This window comes from Emiliania huxleyi, assembly GCF_000372725.1.
Source record: "Emiliania huxleyi CCMP1516 unplaced genomic scaffold EMIHUscaffold_27, whole genome shotgun sequence".
Classification (NCBI taxonomy): domain Eukaryota; phylum Haptophyta; order Isochrysidales; family Noelaerhabdaceae; genus Emiliania; species Emiliania huxleyi.
In genome coordinates, this window is record NW_005200011.1 from 129,207 (window position 1) to 152,906 (window position 23,700).

Sequence of the window (23,700 nt, forward strand, 5' to 3'; positions counted from 1 at the left end):
GCAGCGGTCGCCGCGTTACACAACGCGTGCGGCAACCCCTCGGCCGCCATCGACCCTCTCAAACTCAACACGACTCCGGCCGCCGACTTTAACCTGTGCTTCACCGACGGCATCTCGCTCGAGGCCTTCAAACGATTGCAACTGCATCACCAGGAGTTCCCTGCGAGTGAGGAGTACCGAGACCTGTGCCGGGCACCAATCCTCTTTGGCATGGAGGCGTTTGCCAGCACGCCGCGGAAGCCGGGCACCCTCGATGGTGCACGTGGAGCCTGCTACGCCGTCGTGTCCGCCGTGCTCATCACCTGCCGTCCCGTCGGCACGCAGAAGTACACGTACGACCAGATGGTGCAACGGGCCGCCGCCTGTGCTTCGTCCCCCGACGGTTTCATGGCTTTGTTTCGCGAGCTCGTCCTCTCCGCCTCCGCTCCCCCCGCACGGCCCGAACAAGAGGGAGACCGGCCCGTCTCCGACCCCAACCGGACGCAGACGCTGGAGGAACAGACCAGGTCCGCTTTCTACTGGGCGAACCGACGCGAGTGGAAGAAGGCATGGAACTGCTTCAACTCGCTCAAACCTGCAGACGGCCGGAGCCGAAAGGTCGTCGACGAATTCATCAACAAAACTCCGCAGGCCAAGGCACCACCCGAACATGCGATGCGCGACGAACCCGGATATGAGGCGGGCAAGTACAAGATCAAGCCAGAGATCTTTGCCAGGTTCGTTCGCAGCTGCAACGTCACCAGAGCTGGAGGCCCTAACACGTCGACTACGACTTTGTGCGCATCATCACCGACAGCGAACGTGGCTCCAAGTGCCTCCTTAACTACTTCACCGCATTCTCGTGGGGCGTCGAACACCCTCGGCTACAGCAGCTCGACGCCGACCTCAAAGCCTTGTGCCTCGTCAAGGAAGACGGCTCCCTCCGCCCCCTCGGCATGTGCAGCATCATGCCGCGGTCGGCTGAGCGCTGCATACACATGCAAGAGTGCCCCTGGATGGAGCAGTACCTCACCTCGCCGCTGAGGATCGTTACGCCCGAGATGTGGCCATCGCCAACGCCGCCGCCGCCCTCACCGCCGCCGAGCATACCCTCAAAACCACCGTCGACCGCGTCCGGGCCGGAGGCGGCACCGACAGCGACATCACAGCGGCCAGAGACGCCCTCGACGCCGCCTACCGAGCCGACGCAGCTGCACGGCAACCAGTCAACTTCCCAGTCAACTATGGGTATTCGAAGAATGGAACCCATCTCGTGTGCCACACAGTCACTTCGTGGCACACCCTGCGACCTGGGAATGCGTCAATCAAGTCAGACAAGCGTAACTTCTTCAACCTCACGGGACAGCCCCTGGACGCAGACGGCAACCCAGACCCGAGCGGGTGCGGCAGGACTGTCTGTTTTGAGTGGGCGCGCAGGCGCAATCCGGCAATCATCCCGGCGATGCGGTTGGTGTTTGGTCGACGCAGCTTCCTCCGTCTGTGCAGCGCGGACGGACCGCTCCAGGACCCTCGGGCGGCCGGACCGAGCGACGCCGACGCACCGTGGGACCCGCTCAGCCTGGAGCCGCCCGGCGAGGACGCCGACGGCTACATCCGGTCGTGCTGCGGCGGCGCCCAAGGGCGCGCCTTCTCAGGGATGTGCACCACCGGAGTCAAACACGAGATCGACAACATTGTGCAAAAGAAGAACCCGACTACCCGCTTCGTTTCGTTCATCGACGACATGGTTCAAAACGACACCGTGGCAGAGGCCGTCAAGTCTTACTGCGGAGAGGGCGGGACACTCGAGGTGCAAAAAGATGTCGCTGGCAACCTCGACAACGAGGAGAAGTGCATCATCTACTCTCCGAGCGGCGACCTCGACTGCGTACCCCCCTTCATGGTCGGCTCGCCGCACCACCGAGACGAGGACGGGAACCTCACCGGACGCGAGGCCTGCTTCAAAATCGTCGGAACCTACCTCGGCGACACAGAGGCTGCCTCGGAGGCGATTGGCAAACGCCTCGCCAAAAACCTCCGTCCGCTCGACTTCATCGACACGCTCGAATGCACCGAGGGCATTCAGAACGTTGGACACCTCAAGTACAACCTCATCACCCGTCAGGCCTGCCCAAAGACGAAGTACATCTGCTCCGTCACGCCACCAGAGATCAGCGAGGGCCCGGCCATCGACGGGAGCAACCGGATCCGCAAATCGTGGGAACTACTCACGGAGGCAGAGGATACTCCTGCCAAATACAAAGACCTGGGTTGGAGGCAGGCCATGCTCCCTACCATCACGGGAGGCTCCGGCGTCGACACGGGCGTCACATCAGTCGGCGTGCCCAACGACACGGGTGGGGGCCGCACGGGCGTGCGCGGCCCCGCCGAGGCCTACTACATCTCCCTCCTCAAATGCTGGTCAAAGCTTGTGGCCTGCAGCCCGGACCTTGCCGAAGCCGAGCGCTCCGGCGGGTACGGTGCACGAGACGCCGCCGTCAACTCGTACAGAGCCGCGCTCTCGAGGCGAGACGAGGTGGCCTCCATCCGAGCCGCGCGCGACGACAACATCTACTACACCTTGCGCGGCGGCAAGATCTCTGAGTTCTACCCCAAGGGCGTCAGCCTCCCCACTTCTGAGTCTCTTCCAACACCGGAGTCAGTCATCGATGGCACTTGCAAATCAGGAAGCCCGTACGCGCGGGCGCTTGCTGCCATCGAGACTATCTGGAACTGGTTCGATCTGCAGAAGGAGTGGCGCGCCCTCGACGACTACACGGCAGCCAACTGGCAGCCCGGCGACACCAAAATACGTCTACGCGAGTCCATCCGCTACGTCTCAACTGCGCAGCCTTACGCGGGGCGGTGGCTCGACACAAAACTCGACGGCAGCAACGCCACATGCATTCCAGACGACATATTCATCGGCGAGCTTCAGCGCCGAAACGGCCTTCACCTCTCGCAGTGCCGCTCGACTGTCACGCGGGCACTCGAACTTGGGGACACAGTCGGTGGTGCAAAGGACTACCATGGCGACTGGTTCCTCAACAACGCCGCCCGGCGGCGCCCACACGACGGCGTACTTCGCGCCTGGTACGATTGTGTCCACGCCGTCTCCGTCTCCCGGCCCGTTATGGGAGATGCCGAAAAACCAGAACTCACCAAACAGTTCAACGAGGGCTACAAAACCGACCTGGCTGAGCCGGGCGAGGCTCCCGGGGGCAAAGACGAGATCAGTGAGGTCAAACTTTGGACCCCCCTCCGGAGTGGCTTGCCCGTTGGGGTCGGCCGCGCCGTCACCGGAGGCAACCCCGGCTCCGTTGGAGACAAGTTCGCCTTCGGCAACACCGAAGAGCGCGCCCGCCTTGCAAACATGGGCTGCAAGCAACGCGGGTTCCGTGGTCAACGGGCGTTCGACCACACCACCGGCCAAGGCTACGTCAAGTCACAGCGTGGCCACTACCATGATGGGATCTTCACCAAACGCAACAAGTTCAACCTGCTTCTCCACGAGACATTCGGCGGCGGCTTCTCGCCGCCAGCAGTTGCAAAGATCAACCGCCTTGCGCGCAAGGCTCAACGCTCGGGCGTTGACCGCACCGCGTACCCTCCCCACTCCCGCCTCTCATTTGTGTCACACCACGCGGAACGCATCTCCATCGCTTCGGTGAAGGGGGTAAACCGTGCCATCCTCGATCGCCGTGCAAAGCTCGCTTCCGAGCTCTCACGCCGCGCGTAGGGCCCTTAGGGGCCTAGAGAACACAACCCCCCTCTCTCTTTTCTCCCAGTAAGCTATAAGTACGTACGACATTTAGGCCACCGCTCTTTATACTCGTTTATTCACGAGGCGACCCCAGGGAACTAGGGCGTGCTGTGAATAAACAGCGAAGAAGACGCCTGCATTTAGGCGCCCTTATGGGATGAACTGTATACGTACTTTTAGCTTACTGGGACAAAAGGGAGAGCGGGTTGTGAACTGTATCGTCGTCGTCTCTAGCCAGTCACTCAAACTCTCAGAGATGGGCTAAAGAGGATCCGGAGCGCGGTCAGTAAGACTCTGGGGCTCTCTCCGAAGGGAGCGTAGCGTGCGCGGAGGGAGCTCAGAGTTTCCCCGTTCTCTGGAACCTCTTGGAGCGTGAGGAACTCGCAAGAGACGAGTGCGATTCGATCGGGCGGTAGATGTGAGGGATGGTGGTGGGTCGCTTTTGAGAACTGGTCGATTGGCGCCTGTCTGAGCAGGAGCCGACGCTATAGTCGGGAGCTGTGTCAGGAGCCTCGTCGCCGCGGAGGTCCCGCGCACAAAGCGGCGGGCTGCGGCGGGCGCGGGGTAAGGGTTCCCGCCCTCCTACACCGAGGCTCGACCCGCTTCTCCTCCAGTTCACTAGCACAAACTGAAGTTTGTTTAACATGAAATGTTCGTCGTCCGTCGTCTCTAGCCAGTCACTCAAACTCTCAGAGATGGGCTAAAGAGGATCCGGAGCGCGGTAAGACTCTGGGGCTCTCTCCGAATGGAGCGTAGCGTACGCGGAGGGAGCTCAGAGTTTCCAATCGGAGCGATCTTTAGATACTCGCACAACATGCCGGTCCCGGTCGGGTTGGCTCGAGGGTCACTCCGCACACGCTCGCCGCAGCTGTGAATAAATTAGTATCTCGAAATACTAGAGACACCAAGCGCCCTCTCCCCGTCTAATCACTCCCCTCGCCGTCCGAGTGGCTGAGCTCGAGACGCTCAGGATTGGGTCGGAACACGAGAGCTCCTCCATGTCCACACTCCTGGTCGTCGTCATCCATGAACCATGATTAGCTTCGCCGGCGACACACTGTACCCGTTGACGAGCCGCTTGAGCGCGGCCAGAGCTTGTACAAAGCGACGGCAAGCAGGACCAGGCCCCTGCGACTGCGTACTGTAGATGCTCCACACATATGCTACCAGGTCACAGTAATGGTTCGGGACGTATTCACAGCAGTATGACGGGATCCCCTACCCCTGGAGTGTGAGTGTGGATTCTTTTCTCGGGGAAAGAATTCCAGGGCTGGATTTCCGCTTCGGGGGAGAATAAATCTCGCGGCGGGAGCAATCACAAGTGTCACAGAAAACGCAATCACAGTGCAATCTGAGGGAGGGAGGGTGTATGTAGAGGGTGTAGAGTGTAGAGCGCTGTAGAGCTGTAGAGATGTAGAGCGCTGTAGAGCGCTGTAGAGCTGTAGAGCTCTACACCCGCCGCGTGACGATGTGAGTCGCCTGTAGAGCGATGTAGAGGCGCTCTACAACGTGAAATCTCTACAACAAGTACGTACAACAAGACTCCCAGTAAGCTAAAAGTACGTACAACAAACTCTAGAGCTCTACATCATACGCGGCGAACGAGGCACGGTCGCTCTCCGACATGAGGCGCGTTGCACTTGCCAGTGCTGCCCTGGCCTTCTGTCTGCCCGCCCAATGGGTGGCAGGTGCCTCTGCTGCTGTGGCATGCCTCACGGCTGCGACTGGCCGGCGCCTCGGCGCGTCAGCTCGGCTCGGCGTAGCGATAGTGGCCAGCGCAACTCGCCTGGACTCAACGCTCAGCCAGGAGCTCCCGCACGCGACGAGTCATGGCGCATGCAACGCGTCTGAATGCTCGCCTCGCCTCGCGCAAATGCGACCGTCCTCGCAGCCGACAGTCCACCGCCTGCTAAAGAAGCACAGCGACGAATGCGGCACCGGCGACGCCTGGCAGGCTGGTCATGACGCAGTCATAGGGTGTTGTGTGCCGTCAGAGTGACTCTCTGTGTGTCAGGGATAGTCAGGGCTGTCCATCAGAGCTCCAGTAAGCTCGGAGACACCCCATTAGCGCGGCTCGATCTCTTTGAGTCACTGCCTTCCCGGCGGTTTGGCTGTAGAGCCTCTACAACAAACTTGAGCACTTGAGCACTGGATAGGGTCGGTTCCGCATGGTACGGGACCCCTCGATCGTCTCGCCCTCCCTCACTGGTGTGTTCATTGGGGGGGGTCATAACAAACACGGTGCAGGATCGAGGTGCACGCTGCCGAAGCAGTGTCGTCCCCCCTCTCCCCGACGGCGATGGCGGTGTGACCGATCGAGCTACAAGAGGAGCTTGTTCAGCAGGATCCGGGATAGTCAGATGCACTACCTCACTGGGCCTGAGACCATCGTACGACAGCATCCCGTCACCGTCTCGGATTTATGTGGAGTCGAACCACTCCGGGATGGGCAAGCCCATCGGTTAATTGTCAAGATTCCTGTTGTGCAGGAGGGGAGGGGGCTCTCAATCAGCGCGGCGCGCGCCGCGTCGTCGAGGCCGGGTACCGAGGACCACTGCGCCGGCATGGCCGCCGCTTGGGCGTACGTGAGGGCGTCGGGCGTGCTGAACGCGTAGTCGGAGCCCATAACCCACTATAACCCACTACTACTCGAGAAAAAAAGAATTCTTCGACCCCTGGACATGGTGGTGCTACTCGCTACGGCGCTGCAAGAGCCGATGCTGCTCCTCGCTCAGACTGCCGCACGCGCCGCCGGCCGGCACATGATCTCGAGGCTCGGAGCGTGTGTCGAGGCAACCAAACTGGACAGCGCCGACCTCGTCACTGCCGTAGATGCCGAGTGCCAGGAGATCGTCGAGCGGCACATCCGGGAGCGCTACCCGACGCACGCGCTCTTGGGCGAGGAGAGCGTTGCACCCGGCATTGAGGCGGCGATGGACGCGCTGCGAGTGAGCAGCGCCGCCTCCGAGTATCTTTGGATCATCGATCCGGTCGACGGCACGACCAATTTTGTCGCCGGACTGCCCCTCTGCGCGGTGTCGGTCGGTCTCACGCGGCGCGGCGAGCGGCTCGCGGGCGTGGTCTACGATCCGTTCCGCGACGAGCTCTTCAGCGCGTGGAGAGGCGAGGGCGCCACCCTCAACGGTGCGCCGATGCGGGCGAGCGGCTCAGCCTCCCTGAGCGAGGCTGTCCTCTGCGCCTGCGCGCCCCACAACCCGGCGGCGATGCGGCCGGCGCTGCGGTCCATCGAGGCGGTGATGCCCGTCGCCCGCTCGGTCCGCATCCTGGGGTCGGGCGTGCTCAACTTTGCGTGGGTGGCGTGCGGGCGGCTCGATGCCTACTGGGAGCCCGAGCTGGCGCCCTGGGACTCGGCGGCGGGCACGCTGCTCGTCGAGGAGGCGGGCGGGTGCGTCAGCGACATGGACGGCTCGCCGTATCGCCTTCGCACGCGCGCGGTGCTCGGAAGCGCTCCCGGCGTGCACGTTGAGCTGCAGCGGCTGCTTGAGGGCGCGCTCGCGACGAGGAGCGAGGATCTGGAGGGGGCCTAGAGATGTGAGAGCGGGAGGGAGCATGCATTGTAAATTCGCGGGGCGCGGCACCGGCAGTGCCCAAGCGAGTGCGCTGCGGCCTCGTAATAACGAAAACGCAAACACACACGCGGTCGAGGCCGCACAGTCCGGCTGAGTCCTGAGAGGAATGGGTCAGCCGGTCTCCCGCCTGCGACGAGCGGGTCGGCGAGGCCTTCCAGTGGGCGCGTTCCGCCGGCAGAGCTGCTCTAGCGCCTCCTCGCTGACGGTCACCGACCCGTCTGCGTCCACGCAAACGTCAACCCTCGCGAGCGCCTTGCCAGCACAAGGCCCTTGCACACACATGCCGTCATCGAGCCGGAAGAGCGCCGCGTGCCGAGTGCAGATCAGGTGCTCGCTGTTGGGAGCGAGAAAGGTGTCAGGAAACAAGTTGAGCGGACCGCCTGCATGCGGGCAGTGGTTTTCGAAGCAGCGGATGCCAGAATTAACGCCCACCACGAACAGATCAAGCCTGTGCGCCTCGCCATCCACACCCAGGCTCAGCGTCTCGCACTCGAGAGACTCGAGGTGAGCCGGCCGCCGGCTCAGCAGGCGGTGCCTCGGGCGGGTGCACAGGCGCCGGATCATGGAGGAATATCGCATGACATATACGTGTCGAGGCCGACGGTGGCGGCGGTGAGGGCGAAGCCGACGGCGGCGACGAGGGCGGGGCCGACGGTGGCGGCGGCGAGGGCGACGTATTGTGTGGTTCGGCCACAGCCTGGGGTCTGGCTCCCGGGAAACGTCAGTGACCCAAAAAGAAACCGTGCGCGGATGCTGTATGAATGGTTGGGCAACTAAAACTCTTGAACAGCGCTTCATTCGAATGGCGTTCGCCTCGGACGGCCTGCCGCCGCCGGCGCACAACGCTGCCGCTGCCGAGGGCGCGGCGCGCGGCCGCGCGCAGCGGCCGATGATGGCCAGAGACCCGGCGTCAAGCGCCGACTCGACGGCGAGCTCGCGAGCGCGCGCGTCGGCGTCGACGACGCCAAAGGAGGCGACACCATTATGGTGGACGCCACGCACATGGCCGCTGCGGCGGCCGCCGGCACCGACAGCACGACGAAGCGCCTGCTGCACGTCGCGCTCGCGGCGCGCGACGGCACGCACATCCCTGACATCAAAAACAAGACGGCGCTCGTCACCGAGATACGCCAACTTGTCGAGAAGACACCAGGCTGCGAGGCGCAGCCGGCGAGCGCGATCAGCGTGCCCATCATCGGCACGTCGCGGGCCGTCTGCGTCGCCTTCAGCGGCGAGAGCGAGGCACGAGCCTTCCTCGAGCACCACGCCGGCGGTGGCGCCATACAGCTCCCAGCTCCGGATGACATCACCATCCACTTCGTCGCTCTCGACGCCTCCGAGTGGGGCAGGCAGGCGGAGGCGCGCGAGCTCAAGGCGGCGACAGAGTCCGACGGCCTCCTCGCCATCCGCAGCCACGCGCGGCGCCATCAACACGGCCGCCCAGATCGAGCACTTCACTCCTCTGCTCGAGAAGCACTTCGGCAACGTCGTCTCCGTCCAAGAGGGATATCACTCCTTCCTCGGCATCAAGTCGGACGAGAAGGACGGCTCCCTCCTGTTCAAGGTCAAGAACGAGAACCTCGTCAGCGACCTCCCGCTCCTGCGCAACGTTTTCGCGAGCGGCGATGTCGGCGGACCCCTGCGCCTCGACGTGGGGTGCGTCAAGATCCTCGGCAACAAGCTCTGCCCCTCCTGCCGCGCGTTCGGGTCGACCAACGCCGACATCGTCCACGGCACGCTGTGCGAGGCGCAGGCTCTCAAGGCTCGGCGCGCTGCAGCGGCCGGCGTCGCCAAGAAGAGGGGCTTCCAGACTCTCCTCGCCGACAACAAGGTCGAGGTCGCGCGCGCGGCGGGCAAGGTCAAGGCGATCGCGGCGCGCGACGGGCTGGGCTTCTGCACGACCTTCAACCAGACCGGCCTCCCCTGCAAGATCAGCGCCCGCTGCCGCCACGCGCCGTGCGTCAACTACGAGGAGCTCCTCGGCACCGCTTTCAAGGGCACCGTCTACGAGCGGATGCCGAGCGCAGTTAGGCTCGCCTCAACCACCGCTCTGAGTCTGTTGTGGCCTTAAGTCTGTGCAGGCAGGTTGTGAGGGACACGATCCCTGCGTCAACATGATTAACTGACGGGTATGCATTGCCCATCCAGGGCTATCATCTGGACCTATCAACAGGCGCATCGCTCAAACGCGCGCCTGCCGGGGCGGGGCGGTCAGGCCCTCCAAATTCCGGGCCGGAGCGTAGCGGAGTAATCTGCCCGTATTTCTTATCTCCCCGTATCTCCCGGTATCTCCGGCATCTCCCAGTATACCGCCATGTCCCGCCATATCCTCCCAAATCCCGCCGCGGAAAAAAATTATACACCGGCAAAAAAATTAACGCGCCCAGGATGGGCAAGGGGCAGCTCGCCACCATCGGAGGACGCCATCGCGTGAGCTGAATTCCATCGCGCGAGCTGAATTTGGCGCATAATGATCGCCTTAACCGCCATCGCGGCGGCCGCCTCCTTTGGCCGCCCTCGACTGCTACCGCATGCGGCTCGGGCGTGCGTGGCGAGGCACCGCGCTGCGGCGATGGAGGAGGCGGCGGCAGACTGGAGCTTCTTGGACGCAGCATACCTGATCACGTGCCCTGACGACGACGGGAGCAACCCGAGGCTAGACCGCGTACTGCCGCTGCTGCGCCAGGTCGGGCTGGGAGACCTGGTCGAGGTTCGCAGCTTTGAGCGCGACGACGCTGACCGAATCCGCGGCTGCTACTCGAGCCACATCTCGGTGCTGCAGGAGGCGCAGCGGCGGGTGGAGGGGAAGCGGGAGTGCAATATCCTCGTGCTCGAGGACAACATCGACGTCTCGCCGCGCCTCTCGAGCGACACGCTCGCCGCAGTCCGCGAGTACGTCACGGACCCCGCTGCCGGTGAGCCGCGGTCTCGCTGCGTCTCACTGCGCTGCATCCCTCCCCGCCGCTCACCGCCGCCCCCCCCCCCGCCGCCAAGGCCCTCGCGACATGGTGCACCTGGCCTACATCATGTACGTGCCGGGGCTGCGGGTGCAGCGAGCCGCCACCGCCAAGGCGACGGTGAGGAGCCTCGTGCAGCCCTTCTCGGAGCCTCCCTGCAGGTGGAGCGAACGAGCGGCGCGAGGGAGCGGATCGTGCGGCTGCTGTGCACGCCCGACTCCGTGCTCGGTACCACCGCCTACCTCGTGACTCGCTCCGGCCTCGACGCGCTGCTGGCGGAGCACGCGCGGCACGGTGAGGGCACGGTGACGGAGGAGGGAGGGGGAGCTAGAGACGGAGGGCAGCTACAGGGAAAGTACAGGGAGGAGGAGGGAATGAGAGGAGGAGGACGGGCGGGAGAGAGAAGGGGCCCCTCACACTACGCCTCTGTGCCAGCCCTCCCTTAAAGCCCTTTTTCCAAGCGGGGGGGGCAATATTTTCCTTTACGGCGGGCTATTCGCGGGGGGGCCCCTTCCCCAAGGGGAGGGCGCCCCCCCCCCCGCGGCAACGGTTTCGGGGGGGGGAAGCTTTTTTTATTCCCCCCCCCCCCCCCCCCCCGCCCGCCCGCCCGCCCGCCCGCCCGCCCGCCCGCCCGCCCGTCTGCAGGCGCGCCTCTTCCCAGAGAGCCGCTATGCCGCCTCGCCGATGCCCTTCCACCGCGCAGCGGGCGAGATCTAGCCGGAGATCTAGCCGAGATCTAGCCGAGATCTAGCCGAGATCTAGCCGAGATCTAGCCAATGCCCTTCCACCGCGCAGCGGACGCCGAGTCGGCTCGTCTGCGCCGGTGCGAGAGACGCGCTAGCTCGCCAGGTCGGGCCGTGAAGCATAGGCGCTTGGCTCGCTCGCCGCCGCCCTCTCTCGGGAAGGTGCTCGGAAGGTTCGCCGCAAGCCGCTGTAGGCATCAAGTCGCTGGTCAACGCCCAGCTCGACAACTTGCGGGCGATCCTCTTCCTGCCGACCTTCTACACGGCGTGGGAGCGGTTGCTCGTCGGGTCGGGGCTCAGCACGAGTGTGCTCTTCCCCGCCCTCGTCGGCTCCTTCGCCGTCACCGCCGTCGCCTCCACCGGCAGCCTCGTCTCGGTGCGTGCGAGCAGCGGGGCCTTGCAGGGGGGGGGAGGGAGGAGGAGGGGGAGGAGGGGGAGGGGGCGCCCGACCCTCTAACGTTGCACACTGCCCCGCCCGCCCCCCTCCCGCAGGCGCTGCTCGCTGAGGCGCGCGGCGAGGACGTCAATTTGCTGCTGCCTGCCGCCAGCGCTCTCATCGCCATCCCTTCGCTGATCGTCATCTTTTACGGTGCAAGAGCCCCCACCCCACCCGAACCGCGCACACCCGCACACCTCCGAGTCGAGACGCCATGCACACACACCTCCACTCCCCCATCGAAAAGACAACACGCGGACGCGCTCGCGCGCGCGACCTGGACGCCCCCACGCCCGCTCTCGCGGCAGGACTCGCGCTCGCGCCAAAGCCGCAGACCGCCGCCGCGCCGCGCGAGTCGCTCTCGGAGGGGAGACCATGAGGAGGCAGCGGGCGGCGGCTGTGAGTCTCTGCTCGTCTCTCGAAACTCCGCCTGCGGAGGCTGCCAGACACCGTCTTGAGTGTCTCTGCGCCGTCGATTTCGACAGTACACACTCCTGACCGGCCCTCGCGGGTTGCCGAGGCGCGAGAGGGAGGGCCATACCCCGGAATCGGAGCGCCTCCGCGTCTGTCGTCTTTCGCGTTACGCGTACTCTAGTACACCCGCGGCTATCTACTCCTCTCTCGACAGCGAGAAATTCGAGACCCTCACACACACCACCACGGTCGTCGCTCGTGGAGGATCATGTTCTCGCTGTGTGTTGCGTGTTTGTTGCCGCGTGCATGGATGAGGATGTTCCTCTTTCGGGGAGGCTGCTTGACCGCCTTACCTTGTGCACCCGTGCAGACTCCTCTCGTCGTCGGCACTCGTCCTCGTACGCTTTCGCCACCCGCCGCGCTGTCTCCGATGCCATCTTGATGGCCTTTGCCGCCCCTTTGAGCGGAGTCACCAGCCGGCCGTCTGCGCCACGAGCGCCGCCCTCCTGCAGCCAGGCGAGGCGGTCGGCGAGCCATTGCTCGCGTTCGGCGAGGACATCGGGTGGCTCGTCCACGAGGGACAGCCGGCGCTCGACGTCGGTCATGCCTGCCAGCCAGCCAAGCCGTATCGTCCGGAAATCGTCCTATCACGCGCTGCCGCAGTAAGTTGCGAGCCCCCTCCCCCCTCCCCGGGGGGCTTCATCACACCACGCACGCACTGGCCTGCAGATGGAAGCAAAATAAAGAAAAAGCTCCGAATTCTCCCGCGCACGGATATCGAGTCGGATATCCCGCTTTTCGGAGCGCGGCCATACCAACGTGCATTGTCCTCGTTCAGCCGTCACGCTCGCTCTGCAGTCAGCCGGCTCACCTCTGTGAGCACCCCTGGTGCATGCAGACGCCGGAGCACCTCGAGGACGGGGACGTCGTGATCACCGAGGTCATCACCGCTGCCGAGCGGCAGCGGCTCGCGGCGCAGAACGCCATCGTTGTGGAGGATGGCGCCGAGTCGCCTCACACACAGCCAACAAACGCCCCCCCAGCCAAGAGGCGGCGGATCGGCGTACCCGAGAGTCCAGGTGCGCATGAAGAAGATGACTACGACGACCCAGACGTTGCCTCCGAGAGCGAGCAGCGGTTCCAGGCGGAGGCCGCCTTCGAGCTCTCTGTCTTCCCCGACGCTGCCGGATTTCCCGCCGGCTGTACTGTGGTGGTGCCAACGGCGGCGGGCGGCGCCGTCACCCTCGAGGAGGAGCTCCCGCTGACAGCAGAGGAGATTGACGAGGGCAAGGCGGAGACCCTCCCAGCGCAAGGCAGACTCGTTGACCGTGACACGTTTGCCTCTCGGTACGTGCCGCGGCTGCCACGCCTCCGCCTTGCTGCCGGCGCCCTCGCCCGCATGCCCGCGAGCCTCATCCTGCGGGTGGAGATGCGGCCGGTCATCGAGAGCAGCGGCCGCCGCTCCGACGCCGTCCTTCTCCGTGTCGAGGCGACCCTCTCTCGCTCAATCCTAGCATCCGGCGATATGCGCGTCGGACGCCAAGGCGCGGAGGGTGTCGTCGCCGCTTGCCTCGAGGCGCGCAAGCACGCGGGGCTGCCGACGGCTGCCGCGTTGGCCAAGGCGTCGCGAGGCATCCACCTGCCTCCTCGAGCAGAGAGGAATGGCCGCGCCTCCCTCCGTTCGCTGCGAGGCATGCTCGACGCGCTGGAGACAGAGGGGACCGCCGCGCCTGTCGCTTCGCCCCCCATCGGACTTCCTGACGGCCTCGCCCTCTCCGAGTACCAGAGCGAGTCTCTCTCCATCATGCTCGCGCGCGAGCGCTCCGCATACGGCCTCGAGGACCTGCTGCAGACGCAGCTGGGCAGCGGCGTGGTCGTGACGCAGCTGCCGGGAGGTGGCGTCACCTTCTCCGACTCGCCGCCGCTGCGCCACCGCGGTGGCATCCTCGCTGAAGAGATGGGGATGGGCAAGACGGTTGAGACGCTCGCCCTAATCCTCTCCAACCCGGCTCCAGCGGCGTGGGGCGCCGGCGGCGCTCGCCGGCGGCCCGAGACGCTCGTGATCGTGCCAAAGGTGCTGGTGGGGCAGTGGAAGTTGGAGGTGGCGCTCAAGGCGCCGGGGCTGGGCTGCATCGAGTGGGCCGCCTTCAGGGCCTCTGGCGGCGGCAGGCCCACGGCGAGCGAGTCGGGTGGGCGGCGCGAGATTGCGCGCGTCGTGCTCGCCGCATACTCGGAGGCGGGCGAGGTGGCCGGGCTGCAGCACGAGTGGTGGCGTGTGGTGTGCGATGAGCCTCACCAAGTGCTCACCGCACGGCCTCGCGCGGGGCGCATCGATGCAGCGGCAGAGGTGGGGTCGTGCGCGCGCATCCAGGCTGGCCGGCGCTGGTGCCTGACGGGCACGCCATTCACAAACTCGTTCTTCGATGTCTTTGGACAGCTCGTCTTTCTCGGCCTGATCGGCCACGACGACACTGGCCGTGCGGGGACGGTGGGCGTGCTGCCCGCGCTCCACTTCCGCAACGAGCTCGACGGCGGTGGGAGGTACCAGGCGATGGTCAACGACTCGGCCGAGGCGATCGTGTCGCTGCTCAAGCCGCTCCTCGTGCGTCACACGCAGGGGCAGAGGCGCAATGGCACCGCGCTGCTCTCGCTCAAGCCTCTCTCGCATGCCCTCGTCCTCGTCGCTCCGACCGAGGCCGAGCGCGAGCTCTATGCCGCCGCGCGCGACGAGGGGGCGGCCGTCGATGCGAGGCTGCATGCGCACGCGCACTCTCTGCGGCCGATGCTCGAGGTGTGCGCGGGCCTGCACGGCGCGACGGGGGCAAAGGCGGCAAAGGCCCGCGAGGCCGGCCTCGCGCTTTCTTCCGCCTCAAACCTCGCCAAGGTGGCGCGGCGGGTCGTGCCACTCCTTCCCGGTCGTGACGACTTCACCGCCAGCGCAAAGATTGTGCCGGAAGAGCTGCTCTCCGAGTGGCAGAGCTCCTTCAACGTCGAGGGGCTCTCGGCGGAGCTCTCCTGTGCCGTCTGCTTTGGCAGGATCAGCCGCCCCGCCGCTCCAAGCAGCTGCGGTCACCTCATGTGCCTCGGCTGTGCCGAGGAGCTGGTGGCGGCGGGCGACCTCACGCCGCGCATGGGGCAGGGCGTCAGGATCTCCGGCCACAGCGCCTTTCCTCCCGGCTGCACCTCCCGCGACATCCACGCTGCGAGGGCCGCAAAGGCGCGCGCGAAGGAGACGCTCATAGACACGGTGCACGCGGCGCTGCAAGGGCATGTGCCTCGCGCCGACATCCGCGTCGAGGTGCACGCGTTTATGCAGGGCGAGGCCCGCGCGGAGGGCGAGGCTGCGGCCACCGGGACCGGCGCCCTTGGCCAATGCTGGGCCTATCTGCATCTCGCTTCGTTTGAGCTCGAGACGAGCGCAGCAAAGGAGCTCGACGACAAGCACGTGTTTGCAGAGCAGGGCGCGCGCGCCAAAGTGACAGCTGGCCGCTACTACCAGCAGCACCGCACCTGCCCCTGCCCTGTGCGGGGCTGCGGCCGCCGCTTCGCCGTCGACGAGCTTCTCGACGTGCGAGCCGACGTCGTGGAGCACGCGCCGGGGCAGCGCTGGCGCCCAATCGTGCGCGAGTTCGTCGCCGCCGCTGCAGTGCGAGAGCGCAAGGCGCGCCGCGTGGCCTCAAAGGCTGCTGCGGCACGGGTCGCGCTCGAGCGATCCTCCGCAGCGCTAGCGCAGGCAGCTGCAGTTGGGGAAGCGCCAGTGGCTGAGGTTGAGCTGACAGCACCAGCGGCAGTGGCAGCGGCGGCGCCTGCTGCCACCGCAGCTGATGTCGCCGCGCCGCCCGCGCCCCTGACGCCGCCACCACAAGCGCTGGTCTTCCCTCGCCCGGCTTGGTCGTTTGCGGAGTTGCGCCGTCGGGCAGAGGCAAGCATGATGGCGGCAGCAGAGGCGGCGGCGGCAGAGGCAGCGGCGGCGGCAGAGGCAGCGGCGGCAGAGGCGGCGGCAGCAGAGGCGGCGGCAGCAGAGGCGGCGGCAGCAGAGGCGGCGGCGGCAGAGGCAGCGGCGGCAGAGGCGGCGGCGGCAGAGGCGGCGGCGGCTGGGTTGGAGCGGGCTGAGACGGAGTCACCGGAGGCACCGGCTGCGGCGCTTGCGGGGGGTGCTGCCGGAGGCAGCCTTACCACCGCCGTCGCCGATGAAAGCGCTGAGACCCCGGGGGAGTCGTCGAGCGGCGCCGCTAGCAAGCTGGGGGCGGTGGCGGCTGTCGTTGCTGATGTGGCGGCGCGCAACGAGAAGTGCGTCTCGTTTATGTGTACACAACGTCCTCGGCGTGACGTGATTGAGCCAGGGCTTGCCTCCATTGCTGTAGGTGCATCGTATTTGTCGACCACAACCTCCTCGTTGATGACGTGCTGGCCACCATCCGCGCCACTCCGCGCGCGCCGCGCGCCGCCGACATGCTGAAGGCGATGGATCTCAACGCGAACACCAAGCGCTCGAAGCGGGAGGCGGCGGTGCGGGCGCTCGAGAAGCCGGCGGCCGGCGGGGGCATCGACTGCCTCGTCCTCACGCTGCGCGCCGGCGCGGTCGGACTAAATCTCTCTTGCGCCAACCACGTGGTGTTTGCTGCGCCTTGCCTCGAGACGTCGGTGCGCAAGCAGGCAATCGGGCGGTGCCATCGCATGGGCCAGACGCGGCCCGTGACGGTGACCACGCTCGCCATGGCCGGTACGCTGGAGGAGGCCGCGGTCTCGCTCCTGCACGACGACCACCCCGCGAGGACGATCAACCGCGACCTCGTCACCGACCAAGACACGCTCCGGCTGGCTGCTCTCGTCGACGCGGTGTGGGGACGGCGCGGCGAGGCGCGGGCGTGATGGACACGCCGGTGCACGACCACCACCCTACAAGAGGCTGCCCGTGAGAGCAGATGACAGCTGACAGCCCGCGTGCAGCCGACAGCCCATTCTATGTAGAGGGAGGCGAGTCAGAGACTTCGGAGGACCTGCCACCTTGTCTTTTGAGTCTGTGGGTTGGTTAGGGCGACTTCGGCATAAACCATAACAAGGGGAACAAAAGAGCGAAACTCTCGAGGAGCGAAAAGGGGAGCAGGCAGGGGAGCTGGAGAAGCCGTGTGAACCTAGGCCTGCGGGTAGTCTCCCCCCATCCCCAGGGCCTCCAGGGCTCGCACCTCAACCTCTTAGACCAAAGAAAGAAAGAAACAAAACAGACAACAAAGGGAGGAATGGGACGGGTCAGCGGACGCCGCCACCACACAGGGATTTTAAGGAGAGGAGTCCGTGGTGCTAGCCGTCGCCCACCCTTGGGCGTCTGCCTCTTCCTATGAATCTCTCTTTGCAGTCTCATAGATGAGACCAGCGCGCAACGCAATTATCTTCTCATAACCGGTGTGACGCATGGGGTCACTCCCGCGAAACCCGTGAACTACACGCCTGCGTGGATCGCGTCACACCAATTCCTCGCTACCCGCAGCAACGCAACGCGGCCAAAGGATATCCACCTGGAGAACCCCGACGGAGGTGTGAACATGGGGCCCGGGGTTGTGCGTTTATGTGAATGAATTTCTTCTCAAAACAAGGCTGTGAACAAGGAGGCCCTTTTTCGGCGTCAAAAAGCGGCGCATTTTGCCAGTGATTCGATCAGGGAGCAAGCGCCTCGATGTTGGTCCTGTCCCTCTTCTCCGCGGCTCAGGCCCCCTCCTCCTCCATGGGTCTCGAGCCGGGCAGCCACGGCTCGTACGGCAAGTCTCTCGGCATGAACCTCATGTCCAACCCGGGCAACGGCGGCGCCGCCTCGGCCTTCAACCAGGACGAGGGCGACCCGGCACCTTACTTCGACACCTCCGCCTACATCACGTCATCGGAGCCCCGCATGGGGACGCAGGCGCCTCGCCCGCGCCCGCGCCGCGCGCTCCCGTCGCACACTCTCTAACCCTCGCTCCGCCTTGGCACCTCAGGAGGACTGGCTCAAGGCGGCGGCGCTCACGGGCCTGAACAACGCAAACCTGGCCAAGAAGCACTACGACAAGTTTTCCGCCGGCGAAGGGGACGCGGAGGAGGTGTCGACCGAGTTCGTCAACGAGGGTGCGCTGAGTCTCCTCCCCCTCCCGCCCTGAGGCCGCTGTCGAGACCCTCACACCGCCCCGCCGTGCCTGCCGCACACGCACACCACAGGGCTCGACACGGGCTTCCGCACGGGCGGCACCCTCACCGGCGACGTGGCCAAGAACTTTCAGCAAATCACGGGCACCATCCAGCAGAGCGCCCAGGCGGTGGAGGGCACGGCTGGTGGCGGCGGCGGCGGCGAGATGCCGGACGGCGAGATGCCGATGGAGAAGCAGGCTGCGGCGCCGGCACCCACCTGGCAGGACTTCATGAACACGGGCATCCAGACCGGCATGGGCTTCGCCATGGCCGGTGCCCCGCTTGAGAGACAGTCTGACTCGGAAGCCTGCACAGGGGGGGTCGGAGATGCTCCCAGGGGGCAAAGAACACACGGGTACCCCCCCCCCCCCCACACCCCCCCCCCCGGCCTCCTCCCCCCCCTCGACCCACAGGTTCTCAGACCGCGTCCGACTACGGCAGTGGCAAGGGCGACAACAAAGCGACCCGTGAGACCCCCCCCCCCACCCACCACCACCACCCCACCCCCCACTTTGCCCCCCCCGGTCCCCGAGCCCCTGTGGAGCCACTCTGTTCTGAGAGACTCCCGTCATGCGACAACCCCCCTTGGATGCCCCAAACCCTTCCCGGTCTGCAGAGGACACGTACATGCAGCTGAGCCAGGGCGCGGGCAACAAGTTCATGACCATGGGAAGCGCCGCCTCCTCCCAGGGCCAGAAGCTCCGCCAGGCGCGGAGCTCGCGCGCGCCGCACGATTGGCCCCTGGCTCCCTCCTCCTCCCCGCCCTCTCCCAGACCCGCACCGCATCACACACCTCCACCTCACTCAAGCACCCCACCGCCCCCTACCCACAGGCGGCGGCCGGCGCCAAGCGCCCCTCCACCGTCCCGCCCGCGGCCGTGATGGGCCTCGCCGCCCTCGGCCTCGCCGCAGCGGCTCTCGCGATTGGCCGCCGCAACAAGGCGAACTAGCGCACCGTCTTAGCGCTCGCGACTGCTCCGCTGAGACACCCTTCCCTCGCCGGTGCACCCGCAGGCCGCCGAGGTGTCGACGGCGGCGGCGCCCAGCCCGATGCCGATGGTCTAAGGAAACCAAGTCTTGGCGAGATGCGTGGCGTGCGGCGGTTTCGACGTCCCGGGTACCCCTCCCCCCAAACTCGCCTACCTGCTACGCCCCTGCGCTCGTGCGCTGGCGATCACGGCGCTCGCGTCGGCCTTTGAGCTGGGGTATCGCTGGTGCTTGCGCGCGGAGGGTATTACTGAGAGAGAGAGAAAGATGAAAGTGGATCGTCGTGTGTCGTGTACGCCCCCCCCCCCCCCCCCCCGGCTGACTGAGCCGTGTGTGTAGCGCGTGGACAGCGCGGGCGTTGAGTCTCACGTCTCACGTGTAGACCACGCGTTGTATAGCGCCGAGAAGTGAAGAGTGTGCGCAGTAGCTCGTGTGCGTGTTGTGCGTGCAGAACGCTGTGCGGCGTGTTGTGCGTTTATTTTCTAGGTGCGGTGAGTTGGCGGCCCGCCCCGCCCCCGCGGCCGCGCGCGCCCCGGCCCCCGGCGCACCCCCGGGCCCCGCGCGCGGTGAGCGGTCCGACACCGGTGGGGGTTTCCCCGCGAATTTTTGCGAGAGTCTCCAGAGGAACTATCAGATAGAGTCCCCGGCAGAGTGCCCGCGCGCCGCGGTGCGCGGAGCCCGGAGCGGCCGTGGATACGGATAGCACATCCCACAGAGACCGCGGACCCCCATCTCCCCGCCCGCAAACACTATGTGCGCCCCGCCCCTCTCAAACCGTGTCCGCACGACGGCGCTTCTTCCCCTTTCGCGCCGGCGGTGCCGCCGCATTCGCCAGCGTGGCGCCCCCCCCGGCCGCTCTCCCCTCGAGGGGCCGCGCGTGGGGGAGGCCCCCCTCCGGGTGGGCCACCGGGCGGGCCGCTGCCACGTGCAGGACATAGCGCTGCTCGGCGGACGAGTGGAGCGAGAGGCCCGTCCGCCACATCCGGTCAAAGTAAGAGGAAGCGCCCTCCGCCTCGTGGCGGCACCAGCGGCCGGGCGCGGCGGCGTAGACGTGGATCGCGCCCGCCGCGCCGGCGGCCGACGTGACGAGCGTCGCGTCGCGCGGAGGGTGGCTGTCTGGCGGCGGGCCAAACCCGCCGTGCGAGGAGAGGAGGCCGAGCAGGAGCTCGGCGTACCAAGCGTTGTCCGTCACCACGGTCAGCGTGCCCCCCGGACGCAGCGCCGCCGCCGCAGCGGCGAGAGTGGGCGCGTCGAGCATGTGGGCCGCCTCCGGGGCAGCCTCCGCCCCCGCGTCTGCCGCGTCCGCCGCCCCCGGTGCGGCGGCTTGCTGGGGCGGCTCGGGATGGTTCACGTAGATGGCGTCGAGCGAGCCGCGCGGGAGCCACCTCCCGAGCGCGTCGGCGGCGGAGCCGATCAGCACGGCGGCGTTCGGCGTCCCGCTGAGGGCGACGCGGGCGGCGGCGGCGTATGCGCGCCTAGCCGTCGGCACCGAGCGGAGGTCAGGTGCGTGTCCCGGCCGAGGGGGGCAGGGGGGGGAGGGAGGACTGAGGGGGGCAGGGGGGGGAGGGAGGACTGCTGCAGACGCCTCGCCATCAGCTCGAGGCCGAGCCAGCGCACACCGGGCACCCCGCTCGCCTGCGCCTCCAGCCACTCCCCCAGCCCGCAGCCGAGCTCGAACCGCAGCCCGCCGCCGCCTTCACCGCCGCCGCCTTCACCGCCGCCGCCGCCGCCAAAGAGTGCCTCCACGTCGAGGCCGCTCTCCGCCCCGACTCCGCCAGCCGGCGGGCAAGCGAGCGCCGTGCCGCCAACCGGGAAGCCGGCGGGCTGGCGGAAAGTGCGCCGCATGTGCCTCCGCACCGCGCGCCGCTCCGCGTCCCCCTCCCCCTCCCCCGCTCGCTCGAGCTTACCGCACCAGCGCGCGAGTCCGAATCCGCGCAGCAACCGCGCCTCTGCGCTCTTCGCCGCTGCGGCCGCCGGCACATCCCCACGCGGCAGCGGGACGAGCCGGCGCAGCAGGAGCCGCATCGCCTCCGCCCCCTCTCCGCCACTCCTCACGCCCGCCGCCGCGAAGGCCTCGAGCGCCTCGAGCTCACTAAGCGCCTACAGGGCGTGCACGGGCCGACCGGTCCGCCTGCTGCAGGGAGGCGCGCGCGACGCGCCGAGCGCCTCGTCGCGCTGGTGTCGGCGGAAGGTGGCGTGCCGGTCCAAGCCGTCGTCCTCGCCGCCGCCGCCGCCGCCGCCCTGCCGCTGCTTTGGGCTCCTCCCCCCCGGCCGCTCCCGCCCCGCCGCCGCCTCGCCGCCCCGCTCCTCCTCTGCGCACAGCGCGAGCATCTGGCGCGCCGCCGCCGCCTCCCTGCGGCACCGGCGCCACGCGCCGAGCAGCGCCGCGGAGCGACAGAGCGCCAGCCGCACGCGCGCCGCCGCCCGCGCACCGGCGCACCCCTCCTGCCCGCCGCCCGCCTCTGCCGCCGCATCGGCCAGGCGCGCCGCCTCATCGAGGTGGAGAGCCTGGGCGCAGAGCGTGCCGACGTACTCGTGGCTGGACGCGTCTGGCGAGACGGCGCGCCACACCCCGTCCCTGCCCAAGCGGCCGAGGAGCGCGCGCGCCTCGGCCGCCCCTCCCCGCACCAGGCAGCCGCGGAAGTACGTGTTTGCCGTCCGCACGCTCGGCATGAAGTCGCCGCCAGCGACGGCGGAGCCACCTCCGCCACTCGCGCGGCCCACCGCGCCGCCGTCCGTCCGACCCGCGCCAGCCGGGGCCTCCTCCGCCGCGGCGGCCGCAAAGTCGGCCTCCATCTCGCCGAGCAACGCACTCGCCGCCTCGAGGTTTCCCTCGCCGCACGGCGCCTTGAGCGCAGCCGTGTACGAAAAGACGCACGGGCGGTGGCCGCACGCTCGCATCTCGCCCAGCGCCTTGAGCGCGCTCGCACCGTCGCCGCAGTTTGCGTACGCGTTGATCAGGATCGCGTGCGACCACGCGTCCACCGTGCCGGCGGCGGCACCCGCGGCGAATGTGGAGCGGCAGGTGCTCAGCTGCTTCCGCTTGGCGAGCTGGCTCAGCAGGCGGTTCAGCTGGCGCGCAGCCTTGGCGTTGGCGGCCGGTGGCGGCGGCGGTGCCGTGCCGGGAGCTGGTGCGCTCGCCTTACAGTCACGGGAGGCACACACCGTGCTGTCGCCGCCGCCGCTGCCGCCACCGCTGCGGTCTACGTCGGCGGCGGCGGCAGACGCGCCACCGCGCCGACGCGTGTGGTGGCGGTCGAGGTCTTGGCGCAGCGCCAGGTAGCGAGCGAGCATCACAGTTGTACGACGGCGCCCCCTGGGTTCGAGCCAAAAAAGACAAAAGACGACCCCTACCCCGCGACGCGGCACAAACGGGGCACAAACGCCAGGCTAGAAAGACTGTTAGCACCTTGGTTACGCAGGGGAGTCTAGGCGACGGTGGGGTCCTCCGACGCCACGGCGAGCCTGAGCTCGGTCGCAATCTCATCCGCCGCCGCGAGCTGCAGCGCGACTGACATGCGCTGGGCCTGCAGCGACAGCCACGACCGCGTCGACCAGCTCGCCTCGTCCTCCGCTGCTTGGCTTCTTTTGCACTTGTCCCCACGCACAGTTATTGTCATGGAGGCACTTTTGCTATGCGCGCTGCCCAGCATCACGTCCGCGTGGACGTTTCGCGAGTTCATGCATGGCGACTGGGACCTCGAAGGCGCGCGTGGCGGCGTGCCGCTCCTCGCGCGGTACAGCCTCGACCTGGCCGACGGTGGCGGCCTCGCCGGAAAGTACACTGAGGCCTCCCGAGATGATCCGTCGACGACGCTGCGCGAGATGGTTGTTCGCGTCGACTTTGACGCCGGCGCCGGCCATCAAGGCTCCTTCCGCATGGGGAAGAGCGGCGCCGACCCGGCCGAAACAGAGCCAGTCTTCGACTTTGACTTTGAGGAGCGGAACGGCGGGGCGGCGTGGCTGTCCGAGTCGACCTGGCTGGGCAAGTCGGGCGGCACAATACAGTTCTCCGTTGTCGGAAATGACGCCTTCGTTCTGACGCACGCCACGGTCGACGCTGAGGGTCGCCCGAAGCTCGTGCATTGGGCGGCGAAGCGCTCGGAGCGGGCGGCGGCAACGGGCAACGCGTCCAAACCCAAGCGGAGCTTGCTGCAGCGGTGGGGCTGGTACCTGGGCGCCGCTATCTTGGTGTGCACCCCACCGCACAAGAGCCTAGCGTGCGCCGTGCCGAAACTTGGCCGAAACACCGCCAGCGGCCGCACCTGAGATCACCTGCACCGATCGCAGCACCGCCAGCCCGCCAACCCGCCCCTCGTGCTCGGCCAGGTGTGCGCCTATCGCGTCTCCAAGGATGCGCCCAAGGCCAAGCCGGCGTGAGGAGTGACGAGACCACGACGGCGTCCACGCGGCATCGAGCCGCCATTTTGATCGTAGCCCGCATAGAGGGCAACAAACAATCTCTCTCTCTCTAGGGCGGACTGCCGCGCAGGAGCGAGGCTGCTCCGGGCCCGGGCGGTCCACGCGTCACGCCTTGGGTAAAAAAAAGAAAGGAACCCTGCATTGGGGAGCAGGGTGGGAGGGATAGGAGGACGACACGCCGCGCCACCACAAAGGTTGAAAAGGAATAAATAAAAGAGCAGACCTCTCCCGGAAAAAAGAAAGAAACAAA

General features: G+C 67.0%; 7 protein-coding genes across 7 annotated transcripts; 6 read left to right on the forward strand and 1 right to left on the reverse strand.

The window, feature by feature from the left end:
* Positions 1-6,459: 6,459 nt before the first annotated feature.
* EMIHUDRAFT_310251 (hypothetical protein) lies at positions 6,460-7,290 on the forward strand (the record flags this gene model as incomplete). The annotated part of the gene is made up of 1 exon (XM_005776915.1): positions 6,460-7,290. The coding sequence occupies one exon, from the start codon at positions 6,460-6,462 to the stop codon at positions 7,288-7,290; it is 831 nt and encodes a 276-aa protein (XP_005776972.1).
* Positions 7,291-9,802: 2,512 nt separating this feature from the next.
* EMIHUDRAFT_450509 (hypothetical protein) lies at positions 9,803-12,067 on the forward strand (the record flags this gene model as incomplete). The annotated part of the gene is made up of 5 exons (XM_005776916.1): positions 9,803-10,247; positions 10,404-10,583; positions 11,227-11,408; positions 11,525-11,621; positions 11,777-12,067. 5 exons carry the CDS (start codon positions 9,803-9,805, stop codon positions 11,845-11,847), a joined length of 975 nt encoding a protein of 324 aa, XP_005776973.1. The 3' UTR covers positions 11,848-12,067.
* A 707-nt stretch (positions 12,068-12,774) lies between these two features.
* Positions 12,775-16,246, forward strand: EMIHUDRAFT_206534 (hypothetical protein; the record flags this gene model as incomplete). The annotated part of the gene is made up of 5 exons (XM_005776917.1): positions 12,775-12,873; positions 13,027-13,857; positions 13,957-15,648; positions 16,012-16,152; positions 16,226-16,246. The coding sequence occupies 5 exons, from the start codon at positions 12,775-12,777 to the stop codon at positions 16,244-16,246; spliced, it is 2,784 nt and encodes a 927-aa protein (XP_005776974.1).
* Positions 16,247-16,436: 190 nt separating this feature from the next.
* Positions 16,437-16,619, forward strand: EMIHUDRAFT_59278 (hypothetical protein; the record flags this gene model as incomplete). The annotated part of the gene is made up of 1 exon (XM_005776918.1): positions 16,437-16,619. A coding segment is annotated over one exon (183 nt), but the record flags the coding sequence as incomplete, so codon positions are not given.
* Positions 16,620-17,528: 909 nt separating this feature from the next.
* On the forward strand, positions 17,529-19,332 carry EMIHUDRAFT_435359 (hypothetical protein). Its single transcript, XM_005776919.1, has 6 exons — positions 17,529-17,781; positions 17,855-17,981; positions 18,072-18,314; positions 18,455-18,508; positions 18,875-18,997; positions 19,056-19,332. The coding sequence occupies exons 1-6, from the start codon at positions 17,557-17,559 to the stop codon at positions 19,238-19,240; spliced, it is 957 nt and encodes a 318-aa protein (XP_005776976.1). The 5' UTR covers positions 17,529-17,556; the 3' UTR covers positions 19,241-19,332.
* Positions 19,333-19,797: 465 nt separating this feature from the next.
* On the reverse strand, positions 19,798-22,337 carry EMIHUDRAFT_450511 (hypothetical protein; the record flags this gene model as incomplete). The annotated part of the gene is made up of 6 exons (XM_005776920.1): positions 22,236-22,337; positions 21,558-22,169; positions 20,775-21,128; positions 20,602-20,663; positions 20,116-20,503; positions 19,798-20,040 (listed from the first exon to the last, which is right to left on the reverse strand). Exons 1-6 carry the CDS (start codon positions 22,320-22,322, stop codon positions 19,798-19,800), a joined length of 1,746 nt encoding a protein of 581 aa, XP_005776977.1. The 5' UTR covers positions 22,323-22,337.
* A 291-nt stretch (positions 22,338-22,628) lies between these two features.
* On the forward strand, positions 22,629-23,592 carry EMIHUDRAFT_435363 (hypothetical protein). The gene is made up of 2 exons (XM_005776921.1): positions 22,629-23,219; positions 23,358-23,592. The coding sequence occupies exons 1-2, from the start codon at positions 22,647-22,649 to the stop codon at positions 23,406-23,408; spliced, it is 624 nt and encodes a 207-aa protein (XP_005776978.1). The 5' UTR covers positions 22,629-22,646; the 3' UTR covers positions 23,409-23,592.
* The last annotated feature ends 108 nt before the right edge of the window (positions 23,593-23,700 follow it).